A 23992-nucleotide genomic window follows, 5' to 3' on the forward strand; every position below is an offset into this window, starting at 1 on the left:
TGTCCAGTTTGATCCCAGGAGGAGACACAATTCCCTGTGGAGTCGCATTAGGAAGAGCGTTAAAAAACATTTGGCTAGACACACGCCAATACCAATACATGTCTGTCAGGCAATAATATTGGTAATTGATATATATATATTTAAAAAAAAAAAACAAGAATTTTATCCTTTTTCCTTAAATGGCTTCTTGTTTCAGCTCTTGTGCAATTAGAAACTCCAGCCCATCAGCTGCATTGATCGTATTTATTATATGACATCAGCAGATTAAAATACATGTTTACTATGTACAGATATGTAACAGGGGTGTTAGATAAAGTGCCAAATACATTTTCTTTTTTTTACAAAACCAAACAATCAAAACAAATCAAACAAAATAAAACAATGGGATTTGTGGAAGACCATCACACCTGGTGGCCGGGTCCCACAGTTTCATTGCTTCGTGACGAGTAGCCCCCTCATTCGGAGGCTGAATTGCTCAGTGCTGGTTGTGGGACGGTTTGGCACGATTCAGGTGAACCTGTCATGATAGGATGAATACTGGGTGTTCTTTAATTATTATTATTATTATTACTATTATTTTTAAAACATTAACCAACATCGACATGTACAACAGATCAGGCTTCTGAGCTATAACGGTCCACATATTACTCAGAGACAGTGTCAGAAATCCAGCATTGTTGCATTAAGGTTAGTATGTGACGAGGTTAAACTGTTCCTGGACCACATCCCTGGAGGTGTACTCGGCATTCCTGTTCACAAGTGGAACGTTTTTTTCTAGTAAATATGAGATGACAGACTACACTTTCCAGACTTTTTTTTTTTTTTTTGCATTATTTTTTTTCTGTTTTCTGACAAACGGAGGAAGTTGACATTCTTTTAGCATTTGATGCTCACTGTGTGTGTGAGATGTTATCTTCCTCATCAACGGGACTGAGACAGTGACCGAGAGACAACGGACGGTAGTCTATAAGAACAGAACAGGCACGCACTTGTTTGCATGTGCGTATTTCAGGCTTTGTTAGATTTCCAGGAGCTACAAAAAGGTCGACAGAACAAATCCCTTCCCTTTTATTATTATTATTGTTATTATTATCACCATTATCATCCCCCCAGTTCATCCTCCATGGCAGTGATGGATTTACAGACACCAGGTGAAGAAGCCTCCAGTCTGTCTGTCACTACCGGCTCCTCAAGTTGCGTTTGGGAAGATCCAGAGAGGTTTTGTTTTCGGTGTACGGTTGGTCTTTCAGTGTTTCTCTGAGTGTTTTAAGGACAACAAACTGCTCCTCAGCTACGATGCTCACAGGACAAAGTGGTCAGAGCGCGTTATTTGGAAGGAAGGGCGTCATCAGCTCTTTATCATCCTCCACACCCACTTGCTGCCGTCGTGGCCTCTCTCTGGCCCTCTTCATCTCTCCTCAGTCTTTCCTCACTGACCCTGTGAATTCACCTTTTTACACCCGACTAGCTCTCCTCTTCCTCTTGTACTTCTTCCTCAACCTCCTCTGGTGCTTCCTCCTCCTCCTGCTCTGCTGCTGCCTCTTCCTCATCTACATTTTCCTTTATTTCCTCCTCATCCTCAGCTTTATCCTCCACTTCTTCCTCCTCTTTCCCCTCTTCCTCTTCAACATCCCCCTCCTCCTGTTCCAAAGCCTCCTCTTTTTCAACTTCTGCCTCCTCTTTCGCTTCCTGCTCGTCTGCTTCCTCATTTTCAATGTCCTCTTCTCTCTCATCTTCTACTTCTTCTCCATCTATTTCCTCTTCTACATATGCAGTTTCTCCACCTTCCTCGCAGTCTCCCTTCTCCTCTCCCCCTTCCTCGCCTTCTTCTTCTTCAGCTTCCTCCTCCCCTTTTGTTTCCTCCTCTTGTGCTACATCATTGGCTTCTTCTTCTTCTTTCTCTGTCTGTGCTTCTTCTTCTTCTTCTAATTGCCCTTCTTCCTGCACCTCCTCTGCCTCTTTCTCTTCCTGCTCCTCCTCTTCCTCCTCCTCCTCCTCTTCCTCCTGGACTCCATTCTGTTCACTGTTGTGATTTTCCTGCTCATCTTTGTCATCTTCTGCATGATTCTGCTCCTCTCCGTTTGCCTCCACCTGGCCGTCCCGCGTTAAGTCCTCGTCGTTGTTATCACAGATGGCTTTCCGGCCACTCCTCCCGCTGCTGTTCCTCATGTGTATGTGGTTGTGGTTGTTTTGCTCCAGGTCCTCAATAGTGATCTCAAACTGGAAGCGGTCGTGCTGGAGGTGTCTGTCTGGAGGAGGCGAGGGAGACTGGGGCATGGTGTTCAGGTACCACTCCCTGTTCTCTTCCAGCGTGTCCAGCAGCTCCTGAGCATCTGGATGAACCAGGTCGGCCCACGTCTCCCACAGCGGGTGGACGATGTAGTCGATGAAGCCCACCTGGGAAAGAAAAAGAAGATGAAAATACTTCAAATACCAGACGAAGCCACTTTAACGTGTGGTGCTAAAGGAACATGTCAACACTTTGGAGAATATGTTGATTCACTTATGGTTGACTTAGCTGAGCATAAAAACTGAGTTGGCCTGATTCTGTCCTTACATCACAAACTCCATGTACCATAACCATTAATGACTAAATCACACATTATCTATTCAATGCCTCAGCTTGCACAAACTTACAACCGCAGTTATCTCAAGGTATATTGTAAGACATGCTTATAAGCACGTCTCCTGTATGTTTGACTTGTACAAAAACCTAAATGATACTTGTGCTTTTATTTCAACTCTGTAAACTGTCAATTGCTGTTAAATTGTAACTGCAGCTGCTTTATTTGGCCACAAGGTGGTGCCAACTTCCTTGCTGCTGTGTTGTGCTTAAGTTGATAGTTATACAAAAAAAAAGTCAGACTGCTCTGACACCGGTGTGAGTCTCCACTGCCATATCTGACAAATATCTGAGACGAGTCAGAGCAAACTCAGGACAACACTTGAATGCCAAAAACTGCAGTCCCCTTAACGGCCACTTGAGGCTGATTGAAATCCATTTAATTCCCATGGTAACATCACCAACTTCACAGCACAAGGTTTATAGCCAAGAAAATGGTTTTGGTCTGTACATCTATTTGTAAAACCTGCACCGGTAAACTTTTATTAAGCAGAAATCTCCATGGCTGAAAAAGAGTGCTGGTCCAAAGACTCCACATTACTCAACTATGGTGCCTTTAATTCAGCTCATTTTAATGAAGGAGTGATGAGCTCATACGGTGCCGAGGCATCTGTCGTCTGTCTGCTTACAAGTCACAAGAATCGCTCCTCCGTGAGAGTATTGGTAAGATTTTAGTGAAAGTTGCACTCAATCATCAGCAGATGGGTCTTCACCCAAACTGTGCTCAAGGTCACATTAGTCATTTTAAGTAGTTCACATCAGATTCTCAGCTTTGAGAAAGAAAGAACTTCATGAAACACCAAATGATGAGACAGCTTAAAATATGGTTTTAGGGTCAGGGTTTTCTGATCTACTTTATAGTAAATAATAAAGTGAGTGAAATGACACGCTGATGCATTATTGCATATTTCCATGTTTTCATGGTCATGATTGATACTGATGATTGTCCATGTAATACGTAATTCTTTCAAATAACTCCTGGCAAAGAAAGCAAATAACATATGTCCCTTAAGTAGTATTTTCCCTTTGCTAGAGCTAAATCCAACTGGCTGTACATTAACAAGCACAAAACCATTTTACAAAGTGCAGAATCTGTGACCACAAACTTGACGCAGAATGATGTTACTGTTTCTCATCATGAAAATCAGAAGAGGCATATCTCTGTAGCTGCTTCCAGCTGGACATTGACACAGGAATACATTTCTCACACACGTATCCAAAACAGATTTACTGACTGAGAGTTTAGCATAAGTTATTCCAGTATTAACTGTGCTGACAAATTTTGGGGGACAAATAAAAGTGCTGCACAATCAACAGTTTGTCATTCTGTCACAACGCAATAGAAAACGCAATTATCAGTTTTAATTCTAGTTGCGTCGTGGCCCGAGGTTTGTTGGTCTCTCCACGTCACTCAGCAGCCAGCAGTTGGACTGCTTTAAAATTTCATGTCTCCAGAGGATGAACCTTACTGACTTTTGTGTCTCTGAGTTTTTTCTTTCCTTCCTGTTGCTCTGAGAGAAAGCAGACACACCGACTAAAATGTGGTTTTTAAAAAAATAATCTGTTTCCCCACAGTATATGAACTGGAACGATCTTAGCTGGGCTTCTGTCCTAATTGCCACCATCCAAACAAACATGTTTAAATAGCCCAATCCCCAACTGTGTGTAAATCACAGCCTCACACACACACACACACACACACACACACACTTTCTCTTGATCTAGTCTTGTGCAAATGGCTAAGATGCCAATGTTTAAAGATTTGTAAGTTCCAAGTTTGTACATTTGATGGACATTTGTCACATATTTTGATTTTTTTTTTACTGGTTTGAAACTGAGACTTCAAAACCCAGTATACTGACACCTGAAGCTTTATTGTCACATAACCGCTAACCAATCGGCCATTTTGGTCGTGTGATCTTGTGGGAAGGAAAAAAGGGAGTTTTTCCTTCCCACTGTCGCCAAAGTGCTTGCTCATAGGAGGCCATATGATTGTTGTTTTTTTCTCTGTATCTATTATTGTAGGGTCCAACTTATAATTTAAAGCGGCTTGAGGCGACTGTTGTTGTGATTTGGCGCTGTATAAATAAAATTTAATTGAAATGAATCTAATTGAATCTTGTAGAATCAAGTGAATCAAGCCCAAATCAATGGTAACCATCTGGCAACTGCTGGTTGCTAGGGGAAAATGTGTTGTGTGCAATTCTTTGGTTGCTACCAGATTGCTCTCTTCCATAGCACACTTCCTCCCCTCACCCGCAATTGGTCATATCAGAGGCTGCCGCTTCCTGAGCCTGGTTCTGTTGGAGGTTTCTTCCCTTTAAAAGGGAGTTTTTCCTTCCCAGTGTCACCAAGTACTTGCTCATAGAGGGGTTGTCTAATTGTTTGGTGTTTCTTTCTAACACTGAAGGCTCTTTATCTTACAATATAAATCTCCTTGATGCAACAGTTGTTCTGAATTGGCTCTATATAAATAAAACGGAATTGCATTTGTGCATATATTTACCACTGCTTGTCGTTTTGTGTTCATTTTATCATTATCAGATCGGATACTTTCCCCACACACTACCAACTCCCACATTTGCGGTGTTTGTGAATGACCTGCCACAGACAGAAAAATGCTCATTAACACTTTCTCAGAGTCTCAGCATTAACTGAAGATTCAACAGAGTCTATTTCAGGGTTGTTATTTCACACTGCTCTGTGTTTCTGTTGTTTTATCCACCCTTGCTATCATAGACACTTTAAAGTTGCTTGTTTGTGGCTCATTATCCTTTCTGTGTGCACATTTAACATCTTCACTATATTAATGACGCTGTGAGTCAGACAGAGCATTACCTGACTTTTCTCCACAGACGCAGTGTGTTTGTCACACATGGCGCTGATCTCCATCCCTCTCTCGCGTTCTTTGTCGCCCTGCCGAAAGAACTCCTCCATGATCCTCTCTGTCCACTGTCTGTATAAAGGTAAGTGCTTGGTGGGGTTGCTCAGGTCTGCACAGTGCACCATGTTCCTCAGTACCTACGATCATACAAGAATATTTAATGTTATGTATGTCATTCTCTCTCTGTGGGGTCAAACGTTACTGATCAAGTTACCTGTATTCGTTCTGTATAGTGGTCCAGAAGTAGCACGCCAGAACTTGTCACCTTCTTGGTCTCCACCATTGTCTTTAAATCTGCCAGCAGTGTCATGTGTTTGGACATGTCTGTGGCCAACACCTGCAGAAAACAACAGAAAGAAGTGCAAACTACTCTCTGTCCAAAGCTTTTATTTTGCATCCTTGAACCTGTAATATGCTCTACGCTCTGTTAGGAATCAAACCCCCTTCTACTCCTGTGTGATTATAAATTACTCTGAAAATATGTAATGCAATGAAGTCAGTCCACTTTTTCTCTAAAGGGAACCTATTATGCTTTTCCTTTATTTATCACAATGTTGTGTGCTCAAATCTTTAAATAATGACCTCATTATTTAAAGATTTGAGCTTACAGTTATATATATATATATATATATATATATATATATATATATATATATATTAGGGGTGCAACGATACTCGTATCGATATCGAACCGTTCGATACAGTGCTTTCGGTTCGGTACGCATATGTATCGAACGATACAACATTTTTAATTTATTTTATCAACTTTCCTTCTGACGATGCTGTCTGTGTTGAGCGCTCAGTGGATCTGCGCTCGACAGTGCAGCCTAGGCGGAGTAGTCGAACACAGATTCACTGAGCGCAGGGCAAGCTAGCTAGACAGAAGTTAAGCTCGTTGCAACATGGCAAATTGAACCTCCCCCACCCTCATTCAGATCTGGCGTTTGGAACTATTTTGGTTTTCATGTGACGTATGACCCTGAAGGTAAGCGTGTCATGGACAAAAGTAAAACAGTATGTTGGATGTGCCAGCAATGCTCAATTGGTGGGAACTAGTGTGTTAGCGCAGTTAGCTCGTTAATGTGTTGATGTCTTCCAGCCCCACTCATGAGGCGATCCGCGGTAGCTCGTTAACGGAGATTTGCCGTGTTGTGACCTTAACGTCATTTCAGATTAACGCTGACAGCACTAGTGGGAACACAACCAATATGACTGCACATTTACTCCGACATCATCCTAGTGCAAAGACAAGTGGAAGCAGACAAAAACAAGCACGCATGCTACAAACTTTACCCGAGTCATTTAGACAGCCGTTAGCACATGATTCTCCTTATGGGGACCTGATATGTTTAATATGCTGCTGAGAATATAGCCCAGAAGAAGCGTATAGTATAGCTTTTATTTTGGAAAGAGACATTTCTCCATAATAAACTCTCTTTTCCAAAGATGAGTGATTCCTCAATCAGATACAGGGCTCGCAAAATCGCTAGCCCGACGTCCTGGGGCTTTTTTCCAGTCGGGCTACCAAAATCTATCTCTGCTCTGCTCGTCGGCCTATCGTAGGAAGGAAAAATATATGTCAATGCTTTTGCATTCTTTCGGAAATGTAGCTGGGTAATTATGTCATTGGCATCGGCCACTGTCAATATGTGACATACTGAAATTGCGTTTGAATTTGCGCTTGTTTTTTGCTTTCACTTTGCAATCGCGTGAACTGTGTATAGAAAGCGACAGTACTGATTGGTGAGTGATGATAATTTGCGCACCAATTCCTCTGACATCGTCTTATCAATCGTTAGCTTACTATGCAAACATGACAAGTGAAATCTCCTGCAGCTTAAACATGTGATCGCGCAGAGAATCGCTGAGCGTTATGTTAGTGCGTGTGTAAAAGCAGCAGGATATATATTTTAGTTCTGCTGAGCCAAATAAGACAGGTCAGGGTGAAGAAGTGACAAAACGGAAAGGTTATGACAAATCAGACTATAAGGCAAAAAGAAAGTGCAGCTTTATGGTTTCATGGACAAAAGAATTTCTGTGGCTGCAATATGACGAGCTAAATAACCAGGGCTGCACATAAGTGGTCCGCAGGTGCGCATTCGCTGTCAAAATAAAAACCCGCACAAGATAAGAAGTTGCAACGCGTGTTTGCGTACATAAGATTTTAAGGAAGAGGACAGACATTTGTTTAGAACTCTTAAAGATGTCGAAGAAGCTCCTTTAAGCAATTACTGTGATGTTCCTCCACCTCCAAAGAAATGTCAGAAGGAGTCCGAACCACAAAAGAAGCACGTATTCTCGGAAAAGTGGTTGCAGGAGGTGAGCTGGCTTCAAACAAATGATGAACGCACAGAGATGTGGTGCAGAATGTGCCGTGAAAATTTAATAAATGACAAATTAATAAAAAGGCATGAACATTTTTTTTGTATCAAAAAAATATCGAACCGTGACACCAAAGTATCGAACCGAACCGAACCGTGAATTTTGTTGTATCGTTGCACCCCTAATATATATATATATATATATATATATACATACATATATATATATATATATATATATATACACATATACACATATATATATATATATATATATATATATATATATTTATTAGGGGTGCAACGATACTCGTATCAATATTGAACCGTTCGATACAGTGCTTTCGGTTCGGTACGCATATGTATCGAACAATACAAAACTTTTAATTTATTTTATCAACTTTCCTTCTGCTGTCTGTGTTGAGCGCTCAGTGGATCTGCGCTCAACAGTGCAGCCTAGGCGGAGTAGTCGAACACAGATTCACTGAGTGCAGCGCAAGCTAGCAGACAGAAGTTAAGCTCTCATTGCAACATGGCAAATTGAACCTCCCCCAACCTCATTCATATCTGGCCTTTGGAACTATTTTGGTCTTCATGTGAAGTATGACCCTGAAGGTAAGCGCGTCATGGACAAAAGTAAAACAGTATGTTGGATGTGCCACGCAATGCTCAATTACATTGGTGGGAACTAGTGGTTAGCGCAGTTAACTCGTTAACGTGTTGACGCCGTCCAGCCCCACGCACAGGGCGATCCGTGGTAGCTCGGAGATTTGCCGTGTTGTGGCGTTAACGTCATTTCAACGAGATTAATGCTGACAGCACTAGTGGGAACACAACGAATATGACTGCACATTTACGCCGACATCATCCTAGTGCAAAGATAAGTGGAAGCAGACAAAAACAAGCACGCATGCTACAAACTTTACCCGAGTCATTTAGACAGCCGTTAGCACATGATTCTCCTTATGGGGACCTGATATGTTTAATATGCTGCTGAGAATATAGCCCGGAAGAAGCGTATAGTATAGCTTTTATTTTGGAAAGAGACATTTCTCTGTAATAAACTCTCTTTTCCAAAGATGAGTGATTTCTCGATCAGATAGATTAATTTTTTTCTTACTTTGTTGTTTTAGCAACATTAAATTTAAAAACTGTACTTTTCAGTTAAAATATATATTTATAATTTTAATAAATGACAAATTAAAAAAGGCATGAACATTTTTTTTGTATCGAAAAAATATCGAACTGTGACACCAAAGTATCGAACCGAACCGAGCTGTGAATTTTGTGTATCGTTGCACCCCTAGTGTGTGTATATATATATATATATATATATATATATATATATATATATATGTATGATTGACTATAGCTGATAGGCAATGCAAACATTAAAAATAATTTGTTTAACAGGCCTTATTCAGTATTCAGAACAATGGGTCCAAGTCCAAGAAATGCAGTACAAAGCACAGAGTACAAAGTTGCAAACGTTTTTGGAGGCATTCTAAACTGCAAATTCCACAATCATCAGTTCAAACACTAATAAGATTTTCAGGAACCAATCAGGCCTGGCATGAACTGGAAACCGCTGGAACACCTGGATCACTGTCCACAGTGACTCGAGTTCTACCATCAACATTTCACCATGGGCCAAGAGGAAGAAGACCAGGAAAGAAGCCCCCACTCCTTGGTGCAGGAAGAATTGACACCTTCAGACTCAACTGAAGTGTGGCGCAGTCTACATGGACAAGCCATTCTCCATGTAGACAGCTTTATATTTTATGATCAGATGAGACAAAGATTGAAGTATTTGGCCACAGTGACAAGAGGTATGTTTCAAGGAGTAAAGGTGAGGTTTTGTACCAACTGTCAAGCATGGTGGTGGTAGCATCATGTTCTGGAACTGTTGTGCTGCAAGTGCTGCTGGTGCATTACACAAAGTGGATGCAATAAAGAAAGGAAACACAAACACACATCAATACTGGTTTCAAAATGGAACAAGCAGGCTTCCCAAAGTTCCAACCTCAAGGCTACGGAAAATTTCTGGACTATGCCGAGTCAGTGCCAGGAAACCAATTCATTTAAATGAACTCTACCAATTCCACCAAGAATAGTAGTCAAATATTTAGCCACAATTATGCCTGAAACTTGTTGATGGCTAACAAAAAGGTCTGGTTGAAGTGGAACACATTTACCCAAATATTAGTGGGTATACTTTTGACCCTGTGTTGATTACCCCCACCACCACCCCACAATGAATTCAAATGCTGTCAACCATTCCACCCTGGAAAAAGAACATTCAGAAATTACAATGACATTTATCCCCATGATATATATGGGGATAAATTGGATATGATTCTGACACACAACTGTATGTACAAGTAGTCCCTGTAAATCAAAAGCTGTATTTAAAGCACTTCATCTGTATCTTTAAGGCATCATATATAAGGGATAACCCAAATCTCTTGCTGTGAGTACAGCAACCCCACCCAGTGCAAACCTTGTGTTTGCAAAGCTCAGCCAGTCAGAATAAAGGTAGCTTAAATGAGGAGAACCAAAACAGATACATTCAGTTTCCTGTTCAAGGTGTTTAAAAAAACACTTAAGAGAATCTTAAGAGAATACAAATCTTTAAAACTAAATAAAATAAGACTAAAACTAAAAATGATTAATTAGATTCATACATCATTTGCATGATAATAGAAAAAAATGAAATTCTGTTAGGTTACTGTTACATTATTTTAAAACTAGTTCCCTACCATATCGATGACGAGCTTGCGAAGGCTCTGGCGCTGCCGCTTGGTAAGGTTCTGGAAAATGTCACAGTTTTCTTGGTGCAAAAGCTTGAAGCCCACGGCGAGATGGTGGTTCTCCAATACTGACTCGTCGTTATACATTAGGGCCAGCTCTGAGTCTGAGCGCAGAGGAGGGGGTGTGAACACAGCGTGTGCAAATATCAAAGCATGTGTTTGAGTGTGTGAGCGTGTGTGAACTCACTGGTGTTGATGAGGAACTGATTGGAAACTCCGGGATGGTCTACATCGTGGATGGCTGCAGCAAATAGAGCGGCGAGGATTTCCAGGTCAGTGAAGACAGCCTGAAATGACAAGAAGGGCAGGAGACAAAAGTCAATACCTCTGACAGTTTCAAAACTAGTTTCTGTGCTAATAAAATGCAAGAAGGTGCGTCTGATAGCAAAGAACATACGGCAGTTGAAGAATATGGATAAACGTTTTTACTGTCTTTGCAGACGTGACCATACTAATGTAAGACAGTATGGGACATGCTGCTACTAAGACACAAAATTATATCTAACTTAAACAACAAACACACACAAACTCTCTTCTAAGAGTTTGTGTCTTCTTATTGCCTTTTGCAGCAGTTTTCTTGGAGTCATATTTTCCCTTTTTGCCTTTAAAAACTGTATAAAATGTTTTAACGCCTTTTCTTGGGATTCATTCTGTAGACTTCACGTCACATTATATTCTCCCCTCTCTGTAAAACTAGAAAAAATTGGGTCTTCCAGTGGTTTCATCCAGTTGTAATCCTGTTTCCAGTCATTTTTATAACTGCATTTCCATATTCTGCCAAAAACTGTGCCGCTTGTAACTTTGTAGTTCCTTGATTTTGTGTATTGTGTAAGCAGCAAAAGCTCGTGGTGGGTTAACCTGCACTTGACCCACAAGAACAGCCTTTCCTGCTTTCTTTGCAAGCCAGACAGAAAAGCGGCTGTCCTGCTGTCCTGAAAACTAGAGCTACTCAAAATATGGAACACTGTCTCAGTGTGGGGGAGACAAATGCATTCCCAGATAAAGTCAGATGTTGTTCTTTTATTTCCAGTAGAAGAAAACAGCAACCACAGTGACACTGAACCCAGCTTCCATTGTTTGTGTGTTTTAATCTGTGATCAATATCAGCCCAAGTATTACTTATACTTCATACTCAAGTCATAATGCTGTGAAAATCATTTAAACTTAAGATTTCTTTGTTGTTACATCACTGCATAAGCCACGGTGTAATAAGGGTCACGTGGTCAGTCTGCTTTGGATGCAATGTCACCACATGAAAGGGCTCCAGCTTTTTATGCAACACATTAACAAACATGTGACAAAAGTAAAAACACTCTCTCCAGCTTTTTATCTTTTTTAAATTGTTATTCATTTTCCGGGATGTTTCTCAGGTGCAGCTTCTCCATAGAACCATGTGTGTTAGATCAGGTACGCGTTTCTTTTCTGTTGATAATCTAACACCTGGATCCACAGTTGAATCCCCTCACCCACAACAAGTTGTGACAGATGTCTGTTTCCCTGAGGCTGGGTCTGCAGGAGGTTTCTTCCTGTTAAAAGGGAGTTTTTCCTTCCCACTGTCACCAAGTACTTGCTCAAAACATTATCCTCTGATTGTTGGCGTTTTATTGTAGAGTCTTTATCTCACAGTATAAAGCACCTTGAGGCAACTCTTGTTGTGAATTGGCGGTATATAAATACAACTGAATTTATTTAAATTAAACAGTTGTTACTCTACTAACCCGTAAAGACTGGTACTTGTATAGCACCTTTCTACTCAGCCCTCAAAGTGCGCCATACAGCACTTTCATCTATGCCCAAGGGATTTTCTAACATAGACATACACACTCAGAGTTGGATGGATGCATTGGGGGCAACTCACTGTTGAGTATCTTGCCCAAGGATCCTTCAGTATGTGGACTGGAGGAATCAGAGCAGCCACAGGTGCAATTTAGAAATGGTGAACAGGTCAGTTTGAGGCCTTGGGCTAAATGTCTGAGGAAACTTGAAGCTCAAACATATTTTTTTGTCTAGACACGTGAATAAAATGCATTTTAATATATAATGTATTACAGCATGACACACTTATTTAAATAGGTCTATTTGTTTGAGGAAAAAGGGTTAAATCATGTTCAGCTTTCATGAAAGTACCCAGATGTTTCAGATAGAAGATGTTTGTCTTTCTTTGCTTTGATTTTTTATTCTCTCCACCTTTTCTTCACGCCTCTCTCCTTATGTGTGAATGGACATCAAAGGTGTGTGTGTGTTTGTGTGCGTGTTGACCTACATCAAGAGCAGGTGTGGAGAGAAGAACATGTGTGGACTGGGTGACATCTGCAGCATGGAGGCTGTTGTGGTACGCTACGTTTCCATGGTAATGGTCCTCCAGGGTCATCACGTAAGTGACAAAGGTGTCGACTGGGATACGAAATGTCTTCAACAGCTCTCGCTCCTGAGGAGGAGCGAGACAGAAGAAGAGGGAGTACACCGTGTACGTGAGCACAGACACGAACAGTCCACATTTATACGATTATTTTCTTTACCTGGAAGATGGCGTACATGATGCAGCTGAGAGGTCTGTTGTTGGAAAACTCTGCTACTCTGAATATGTTAAAACTCCACTTGTCCAGATCCTCCAGCTCCTGTTTCAACACACAAAGTAAAGCGAGCCATAGCTTGAAAATCAGTTTCAAAAATGTTTCATCAAAACTTTTAGACGGTCGTATTAAAGTCCTCCTTACAGTACAGTGTGCTGTATACTCTACTTTCAAGGGGCCAAACTTTCTTGTAACTTTTAAAAGTGGTGTAGAGCAACAATTCTCCAGTTTTCTGAAGGTCTTTCAAAGATTTTCTTTGGACATTCCCTCATTTTCAGTCCAATTCTTGCACTTGACCATTTTTAGAAGATGTTTAGTAAGTCATTTAAAACTGACCTACGAATCACTCAAACATAAAAAAGAACCAAACTCGAGGTATGAACAAGTGTTGTGTCTACAGACAACAAAGAACCCGTTCCAAAATGTATCTTTAGTCACTTTGCTACTAACAGCATATTGCCAAAACACATAACTTGTTCTTAAATGAATTTTAAAAATTCCAAAGACACACAACTGTCATTAATATGTACAGAGGAGGCCAGCAGAGAGGAACAACAGAGAGCCTTCAGCCAGTGGTGTTGGGGCTCGCAAAAATGATGGAATATTGAACCCGGAAATGTTCATTCTGACTGGCAGTGGCTTCATTTTTCAGCATGAAAATGATCTTAAGCCCACTGCTAATGCAGTAAAAGCATGCATGGATAGAAGAACACACAGTAGAACCCTATCAGTCATGGATCGGCCTCCCCAGAACTCAGACCTACACGTTACTGAAGCAGTGTGGGATCATTTTGACCGAGAACAGAACAAAAGGCAGCAAAAATCCAAAGAACTCTTCCTGAAGACTATTTATTTATTTGCCAGCAAAACAGATAAATAAATGGCCTGTATTTGTATAGCGCTTTACACATACCAGTCATCCATTCACACACTAGTGATGGCAAGCTACATTGTAGCCACAACCACCCTGGGGCGCACTGACAGAGGCGAGGCTGCCAGACACTGGCGCCACCGGGCCCTCTGACCACCACCAGTAGGCAATGGGTGAAGTGTCTTGCCCAAGGACACAACGACCGAGACTGTCCAAGCCGGGGCTCAAACTGGCAACTCTTGAGCCATGATCGGCCCAGCTAGATAAATACATGGATGGTAGTTTAAGACTTTAGCACCAGACCTTAGCCCAAAGGTCAAACACATGACTCTAAATCAAGACTAAGGTCACTCTGTATTAACCTACATAATGTTTCCTGACAAGACTTCATTGAGCAAACAGCTGAAAGTTCAAATCATCCTCCATCCCAAACATGAGCAGACTTCCAGTGCTTCCATCCCTGAGCTCTGGCACCATTTCAACACTAATCACACAGCAGACACTGCTTTGATGTCTCTCAGCATAACCTTGACAGTTGAGCCTTAGTGGTAGGTGGTCCACAGATGTATAGAGAATATCTGTCACTTGGTCCAGTTCTTAATTACAATGGCAGAGGAACAAAGCTTTATGTTTGTATCTAGCATACTTTAATGTGATTTATGTGCTGCATGACCAAGCAGTCAGAGACAGTCTCCACACCCCTGTGGACCTTCCAAAAAATGTGGTGCTAAAGACTGGATGGAATTAAACAAGCAGGCGTCAGGCACTAGAAAGCAGACAAAAGGATTAATAAAAGACTCCAGCTGGTATGTCAACAGACATAAACCTAATAAATATACGAGCACTTTTTTTCTTACAACAAGTCAGTACTTGCAGTTATTTTCTGAAAAGCCAGGCCAAACTTTCTCGATTGCATAAAGTATACAGTAACGTGGGATATAATCATGTTTGCTTATGTTTCTATCAGATACAGGGTACGTGCGTACATCTGTTTCTTGCTGCTAGAAGGGAAAAACAATGCCAAAGTCATGAAAAATAATATCATTTTTCAGAGATCCGAGCTCAAGTCTGAGCAAAGTTTGATGGCGAGTGCGAATAACGCAGATAGAAAACAGCACCTTGGCAAGCTCATCCTCGTGGTCCGTGTTGACGCCGAAGCGAGGCATGGAAGCGCTGGAGAGGCTGGAGCTGTGAGACAGTTTCCTCACTCCGCTGATGTGACTCATGGGTTTATCTTTCAGAGTGGGAGACGGGATTTCCACCTCGTTCTGCTTGTCTGAAGACACACACACACACACACACACACACACACAGTGGATTTATAGTTTTTAATTTGGATAAGGTCATAAATGCGATGTGGACAGAAATCACATTCTGGTCCCGCTCACCCATGAAGGTGCTGGAGATGTACTCAGACACCTGGTTCCCGGAGCGACTCATCTCTGACAGGTGAGAGAGCTCTCTGTTCAGCATCCTCTTAAACTGTGGCAGAATGAGAACAAAACACAAAGATGGTGTGAGTCAACCTGAGGCTTCCCTCAGGAAACTCAGCGTTATTATTCAAAACAGAAGGCCTGTTTGGATTCTGGGCTTTGAGTGAGTCCAGAGGTTTAAGGAAACAGCAAAATGACTGAAAAAAAAAAAACTACTGAGATTCATGTTGGAGATAGATTTTTACATTTTCTGATTAGTGTCCTATAATTATTACTTACAGCACAGATCAGCACAGAGGCACCAATTCATGTATTAACTGATAGCAAAAATCAAAATGTAATGATTCATCTGCATGGTTATGAGCTGATCTACGGCTGGTGACATGTTAGTAGGTTTGTACGGTGTTAGTTACAAACCTTGTTGGAGGCCATCTCGCTGACAGAGCGGTGTGTCTGGATGGTCTCCAGCTGGTCTAAGCACCAGTCCAGCTCCTCCAGTGTGTCCAGGGCGAGCTGCTGGTACTGCTGGTCTGATAGTGTCGCCCTAGGACTGACGCACACTCCACCCAAAGGAGACCTCCTAAAAAAAACCCCACACAGAGTAGTAAAATAATTAGGCTTTTAATAACCCAGTACAATCCACATGTTCTTGATAATCTATTAATGTTAAAATTAATGTATTACTTTTGTGTTTAAATGTGTTTTCTGTTTGAATCTCCCAGTCAGTGTGTTGCCTAAAGTTAGTCTTGGTGGTAAATATATGAGATAAATTAAACTCAGCTGAATCAAATTCATTAAATAGTTAATATTTGATATTTTAGAGCTTCAACCAACATGGATGAATGTAAGAAGAGGAAAATAATAAGGTGCCGTAGTAGTGTAGTAATAGTAGTATTTGTTTTGAGTATTCTGGGCTAAGAACAAAACAATAAAATTAATACAACTGAAATGATGTGATGTACAGAAAGGTACAAGTATCTGTAATCACAAATGTGTGCATGAGTGTTAAACTGCATGCTTTTTAAGCATGGATACTACCTAAACTGTAAATAAAAACAGAATGCTACAATTTGGACGTTATTTTGAGCATACATTTAGTTGGAAACAGCACAAAGTCAACATCTGAAATGTTGAAACTGAGAATAATTTTTTTTTAACTTGCTAAAATTTGAATATGGTGCAAGCAACATGTTGTTTTTTTGTTTTTTTTTTTAAAAACTGTTACATTACATGTTTTTAACAATGCTCTGTAAGGAAACAGACTTCCAGTACTTGTTGGTCACTGTAGTTCAGTTGTTTGATGCTGACAGAAACAGTGGTTGGAGACTACAGCAAGACCAAAATCATCAAAACACAATAAACCTGAAGCTTTCTCGCCTCGCTGTTTTAAAGAAAGGAGCAGGTCTGCGACCACGAGCAGTCAGTTACCATCTTCAAAACAACGTTTGTGCATCAAAGTGGCAATAAAACGACAATAAGATGGAGTCAGTCTGCAACTGAATAGGGTCAAGTTGGGGTCTGTTTGTAGTGCATCTATTAAATGTGAAATTTGTTAAAATAAATCTTTTGCTGTCTACGTACAGAACCTCGTACCTACAATCACTGACGTAGCTGCTTCAGGGCAGCGATTTAACTGCAAAATGACAGGCGCTCTGCAAACTTGCATTTTTACAGGTTTTTACTGATTTTTCCAAGGTGCAAGGAGCTTGCTGTCCTACTTTGTTTGTTTGTTTGTTCGTTAATTTATTTCGATCATGTAAACAATACACTTAAGTTCATTTGGCAAAGAATAGAAGATAAAAAATGCCATACAAAATAAAGCTAAACACGTGTGACTGAGCTGTAACTGTCTGAGGAGTTTTTCATACTTTTGCTTTCAAATGTATGTTATAAGGCACTGCTGGTCAAATCAGGCACCTCGGCTACTTTCCTATAGCAATGTTGAGCTACTGTATGGTTGGAATACATGCAGTGGTTTGATAAAATAAGTAAAACCTTCTTGCACCAAACTACTTTTGCATTCTGTCTTTATTTACATTTTCCCTAACATCCCTTTTTTTTATTGATAACAGGTCTTATAAACTCCTGTAACGTACAAATGATCCTTTAACTTATGAAACATAAACTCTGTGGACAACAGGTGGTGATACTGACTTGACGGTCGGTGTGGAGACGTTGGCAAGGATGGTGAAGTTGCTCCGTACCGATCGCAGACTAGCCAATACCTACAATGATCGCACAGCATCACAGGAAAACAGCATAAATACAGAACAAGCTTACACAGATGTATACATATTACTGAGAGGTGAACGCTTAATAACGTGATCAATCATTTTTGCTGTTTCAATAAAAACTTCGCCTCCAAATCCTATAATTATATTGAGTGTCTGGGCACACTGGAAACAGTATGAACCAGTTTTTATGACCACTCATGAAGATAAATGAATCTATAAAGTCAAACTCACTTGGGCAAAAGGTGTGACAATAAAATCTTCTGCAGTATGCCTAAGACAGGAAGAGTTGGAAAATAGAGAGAAAGCTAAGTGCAACATTTCATACAGCCATGGATAAAGTCATCACTAATCTCATCTCTCTCTGACTCTCACCCTTCGCTGGCGAGGGAGGAGTTCCGTGAGACCGTCTTGGGTGACATGTCGTAGTCCGAGTCGGAGCGGTACAGGAAGGACTCTCTTCTCTGGCCCTGGGGGAAGGTCGTGTGGAGCGTGAGGCTCGGACTCTGGGAGCCCAAAGGGGTGTGACCTGGGGACACGCCATTTTCTGCTTCGTAACTGGAACATGATAGCAGTGATTAGAGAACGACAGGAAAGCTTTCTGCCAAATGAAATCGGTGATTTGACGAGGGCTTAAAATGTGTGTGAACCTGTCAGAGTCTGCTTGTGTGATGGAGATGCGAGGCGGGATACGAAGGGGAAGAGTTGTGGGACGTGACGCGTTGCCCAGGACTTCTGGTGACCGGGTGCGATCTCGAGGTCGCAGCCAGCAAGGTACCTGGTGAGGTAAAACGTAGGTTCAGTCCGGTGTTGTGCCAAAAACTGATTTCCAATGTTTCCGTGTATTTTTTTATGTGTAATATCTTTATGTATGTTGGTAAATAGACTTCGGTGAACAGCGTTTACAAGGGGGTTATATATAGAATTAAAAAATTATCTGTTTTTTCAAGTATCTTTAGAGCTCTGTGTTATTATACTCACATTATAACCAATCTGGTCCTTTATCCTCGTTTAAAATATTTTTACAGAACTATTGTCATATTTGCTGCCAATTCTGCTGTCCTCTTGGCCAGCTTACTCTGACAAAATACATTTTTAATGTTAATGAGATTTTTTTAACTGCATAAATAAAGGTTATATAAAAGTCACTGCCAAAAACTGATTGCGGCTTCTACCTTGTTACACGAATGTTGTTTGTGGCTCAATATGACTTTATGTCATCCATGAGGGATGCGTTTAACATATGTTTCACATATTATAGCCCAACAAGTTACTTATAGCAGTTTAAATACAACCAATCAGTTTTTGGCAAATACCGGAAATCACTTTTTGGCAGACAATCACTTTTTGGCACAACACCGGCACAATGGGTGTGACTCAATCAATTACATCAGTCAACGATCTGTGATTCTAGGCACAATTATGGGCAAAGCTACTGTTTGGGAGACATAGCTTGACTAACCAAGGTTTTAACAATAGGTGGGTGGAGCTTATGTGCTTAAAGCTAGTACACCTAGCTGATGAGATGACCAGTCAGTGTCACTGACATCATACAGAGGCAAGAGTAGATTTAGAGCAGCGGGAAGGCTGTGCTTTTTATTCTGCACATACCTCACAATCAGGTGCACACCAGGGTGTGATTAAAATTTTAGGATTAGGGTGAAATGAATGAATGCGTTTTTGCTGTAAATAGTTTTGGTGATTTTCAGTGTGAGAGGTCAAAATTGCCCATCTAGTCCACATTTTCAAAATCTATTTGTCAGCAGGTAAAAATATTTCAGCATGAAATGCTATCAAAAAAATGTTGTTTTGAGTTTTTCCTATTGTTTCCTTGGCAGCAGGAGAAAGTTGTAAATACACTAACATTTTAACTTCTCGCTAAGTGATAAACCTATAAACAATTTCCTACATAGAAAACACGGAGCAGACAAAGCGTAGTATATGTATTAGTTTTGCATGATATTTATTGCTGAACTGAACCCTTTGACCATGTTTGTGCACTTGGCGCCTTTAGGAACATTTTAATGCAATTATGTGTCAAATTATACAAACTGCTGTGTGGTTAATAATCTGCACAGCAGCCCATTTAATCACAGTCCAGCAATCTTTTATTTTATTTGTATGTTGCTTAGCACTAATTAGCAGGTGTCTCTCATCAGTATTGTGAATTGGTCTAGGAACTTTTTGGGGCAGCTTTCATTGATCAGCGGGACATGAGAACTGCTTGTACAGGAACACCGGTCACATCTGATTAAAAGATACGTAAACGGTTTGGTGTATTTGCTCCAAACTAGAGTTTTAAAAAGCTTTTCCTCCCTGGAAATTATAGTTTGACCACCATCTTTGCTGTTATAGAATTCTCGCACAGATTCAGCTAAGCTTGCAATCATTACCTCTGTCCTCTGATACAATTTGGCTTCATAAAACCAGGATCGCTATAGCCTTCTAGGGTTCAAGACAGGTGCCCACAATCGGTGGATGAACTCACGGTAGCTGCTTTCATCTATTAACTACAGTCTATATGTCTGAAAAGGGTCATTTTCTGCATTATTCAACTTCAGATAAGTTTGAAGCATTGTTTGAAGTAACAGAAGAAGAAGGGACAGATCTTGGTGGCTCACCAAGGTGGTCCTTATAATTCAGTGACCTGTTGTGCTAAACTGTTTGTTGCTATCAACAGTGACTTCAGGTGTTACCAAATCAACGGGACTGGAAACATTCAGATTGCCACTTTAACATACTCATTCCATCTTCCCATACCTGGAGACTTGGCGAGAGTCTTCTGCTCCTCCCTCTGCGTAACTCAGCCCCCAGCGTGGACCCGGATGTATACGATCGGCTGTAGCGAGATGACTCCGCCTTCTCCCCAGCACCTGTTATATCTGTGTCATTTCCCTGAGAGACAGAAGGGAGGCAGGTAAGGGAAACGGGGATATGGAACAAGAAGGTGCATCTTCAGAGGATTAAAAGAGAACATATTGTGTCTTTCACAAAAACACTGTGTTGCGTGTGTAATGATTAAAAAACCCAACACATTCAGTAGCAAAAATGGAAGAACGCAGTTGCTGTTTTGGCTCATGTCCCAGGCTGTGTTGTTTTGCCATATTCAAACAATGACGAGCGAAGAAACTTGTACAGAAACACAGACTATAAATTATTGATGTAAGTGTGTGTGACTGTGCATGTGTGTCTGGGATAGGGCCTCTACAGACTGAGCTCTTAGAGGCTGATCTGCACTGCAGTACCGTAGCAACAAAACACTGGGGGAATGGTAGCAGTTGCTAGGCAACAGTGCCGTGTTGCTTCCATGCTGTGTTTGATGTCATCCAGACCCAGATGTGGGGAGATGCTCGCATCCACGCGCGCACGCATGCACGGACACACACACACACACACACACACACACACACATGGACGCATAACAAAATGTATAATCAATAAAAGAGCTCCCGATTAATGCATGCTGTTATGTCCTTTAGCCAGGACTTCACCTTTAAACGGAAATCACTCATTTACATAGAGCACTCACTTAGCTGCGGCTCATTTACATAGAGGACTGGGACTGAGTGGCTCCTGCTGGGTGAGTGTAGGCTGGAGGATGCAAACTGTCCACTCGGACTTCTGAGTGTGTGCGGGAACAAAGAGAGCTTGGATGTGTGAAAGTCATGGGGCGTTTATGTGATGGTAGGCATTCAAGTTACACACACACACGCACACACACACACACACACACACACACACATCTATCTACAGAGATCTACGGTCTCTGTGACTGTGACAAGGTTAGCAGATTTTCCCTGATTGTTCAGATCTTCCTCCTCACCTCTTCTCCAGTCACCGACAGCACGCTGCGGCTCTTCTTCATTCTGATTGGCTCGTTCTGGGCCCCAGGGCGGAGCGTTCCGGAACCCAGGCAGCAGAGCAGGTGGAGAGCCAGGACCGGAGAGGTCAGAGGTCACTGCAAGGTCAAACCGGGGTCAGACCGGGTCACAACCGGCCCCCATTGGAGCGGATTCGGCCAGCCAACCGCCTCACTCGCGCTCCCTCTGCACCTCAGTCTTCAGGTGGTTGAAGTAAAGCGTGGCGGAGAACAGTAAAGGAGCATTTACGCAGCCCTCAAAGGCTGCAGGTTCAGACCGAGGCCGCTGACCTTTGTTTGGATCTGTCTCTTTTCCAAAGTCAAAGGCAGAAGGAAGAAAAAAAGTCACTCCATGTTGTCTTGCTTTGGCCAGATGAGCCAATGAACATCTCAGTCAGGGTTCATGATGCCGTTGCCAAAGGAAACCCCTTTCTCTAAAACGTCTATCCAGCTCTGAGAGTTGTCTGCATGACGTTCCCCAGTTGTTAACCTGATTCCACATGAAGGCAATTTCCCAACAATTAAGAATCCAAAATCCAAAGAGATTACAGAGAAATTTGGTCCTCTCCTTTCTCAGGTCAATCATCCACAATATGACTGGTCATTGTCTGGATCCAAATCCTGCTTAGGAAAACGTGTCAAGCATGACCTCATCTGAGAAGTCCAAACATCCTGGTTTGATCTGCCAGAGTCAATCCTGGAAAAAATGTGAGAAAACAGAAATTAAGAGTTAGTATGTACAGACTTTAAAAAACAAGAACAAAACAGAAATACTCTTTCCTGTCTTATTTCAGTGAATTCATTCGATGTATCATCAAATTGGAAAAACTTGTCCTCATGTATACAGTACTACAGAAGATGTGAGTGGTTTTCCATGATACAAATTTCATATATGAAAAAAAAGCCTCCAAACAAAACTCTCAAGGCATGGCTGGTTGACTGGTAAATAACTCGTGTTTTGATTGGCCTCGCTGGAGCCGTACCTACAGTGTGGCTAATTCTGAGCAGATACTGCAACACCAAAAAGCTCTCTGATGTTATATAATTACTCTGAGCAGTCCAAGCTGACCTAATTCTATTGGATGGGACAGATTCAGCATATCAGAGTGTTTCTGATGGAGCTGGTACACACATAGAGAGCTGCTGGAGAAGACTTTCATCAAGGGTCACCATGAACACACCCTCTCAGCGATGGGTCTTCCACACAGCAGCGTCCACACAGATTCACACGGGTAAAAAAAAAAAACAAAACGAAAGAAAAACAAACCCAAAACAAAAGAGGAGAAATCATCAAATGCATAGTGACACAGTGACATATATATGCACAGACAATCAAGGCATTTGAGCCCTTACACACACACGCAATAGCTGCAAACCAATACCACCTCCACTACAGATAAAGCAGCTTATAAAACCAAGCAGCTATGCATCAATATGCAGCTCAACCACCAGCCTGCTGTTCTCTCACAAAACACCCAAATACATATATAAAGCGAGCGCGCACATGCCGAAAACATGCACATATGAGGAATGCCCCTGCTGTCATGACTGTTTGCACACACTGCATGAGGCATGTGTCACACACACATACACACACACATGTCCACATACACTGGCACACACAGACTGGAGGATGTAGGAAAAAAAACCACACTCACCTTGATCGCCTGAAGATCAACAGCAAGATGGGCTGCGCCTCCTCTTGCTTTCACTTGTCGCCTTCTCGCCCTTGCTCCCTCTGTTTTTCTGTAGACATAGCGGTGTATCGCCACGGCTAGAGGGGGAAAGAAAAAAAACACACACACACACACTTGCTGTTTTCATGAATATCCGCGGCTTTACCAGCTCCCCTCCCTCCCTTTCTCTCCTCTCCCTCTCCCCTGCCTCAGTGGTCTCCCCCAGCCACCCCCCCTCCCACCACCGCCTCCATGGAGAAGCCCATCTTCCCTCCTCTCCCTCCTCCTGCACAGACGCACAGTATGTCCATTAATCCCATACAACACTCTCCGCTCCTCTCCTCCTCTCTCCATCGGTACTCCTGTCTATTTCTATTTTTTCCATCTTATTAGCAGCCACACACTGTTCCTCTGTTTCAATAGTCAGTTTCATCGCTCTCCATCACACACACCCACGACACAGGGCACATTTTTATTGGAACAAACCACTCATATATAAAAAAAAAAAAGCCCACAGATCACAATAAGCATTCATCTCTCCTTTTTTCCTCCCACGCCTCTTTGCTATTTTTACAGCCATTCAAGGGCATGCAGCACAGTTCTCATTACACTGTTTCTGTATTTTTTGTATTTATTTAATTTTCAACCAAGGTTTATTTATAAAGCACCAGCCAACAAACAGCTGCTATATATTGTAAGGTACAATATTAT

The 23992-nt window shown here is 41.6% G+C and overlaps 1 protein-coding gene across 2 annotated transcripts; it reads right to left on the reverse strand.

Annotated features, from left to right (window-relative positions):
* Positions 1 to 237: 237 nt before the first annotated feature.
* LOC102791271 (3',5'-cyclic-AMP phosphodiesterase 4C-like) lies at positions 238 to 23478 on the reverse strand. 2 transcript variants are annotated; one of them, XM_087841589.1, is made up of 17 exons: positions 23264 to 23478; positions 21570 to 22302; positions 20507 to 20641; positions 18397 to 18524; positions 18122 to 18304; positions 17981 to 18020; positions 17670 to 17740; positions 15933 to 16095; positions 15471 to 15564; positions 15201 to 15358; positions 13158 to 13256; positions 12902 to 13066; positions 10826 to 10925; positions 10588 to 10742; positions 5722 to 5844; positions 5462 to 5644; positions 238 to 2397 (listed from the first exon to the last, which is right to left on the reverse strand). In XM_087841589.1, exons 2-17 carry the CDS (start codon positions 21609 to 21611, stop codon positions 1465 to 1467), a joined length of 2772 nt encoding a protein of 923 aa, XP_087697715.1. In that variant the 5' UTR covers positions 21612 to 22302; positions 23264 to 23478; the 3' UTR covers positions 238 to 1464. The 2 variants fall into 2 exon arrangements, with proteins under 2 accessions (XP_087697715.1, XP_087697716.1); XM_087841590.1 differs by lacking the exon at positions 23264 to 23478 and adding an exon at positions 22738 to 22787.
* Positions 23479 to 23992: the final 514 nt, after the last annotated feature.

This window comes from Neolamprologus brichardi, chromosome 6, assembly GCF_056152115.1.
Source record: "Neolamprologus brichardi isolate AB-2024 chromosome 6, ASM5615211v1, whole genome shotgun sequence".
NCBI lineage: Eukaryota > Metazoa > Chordata > Actinopteri > Cichliformes > Cichlidae > Neolamprologus > Neolamprologus brichardi.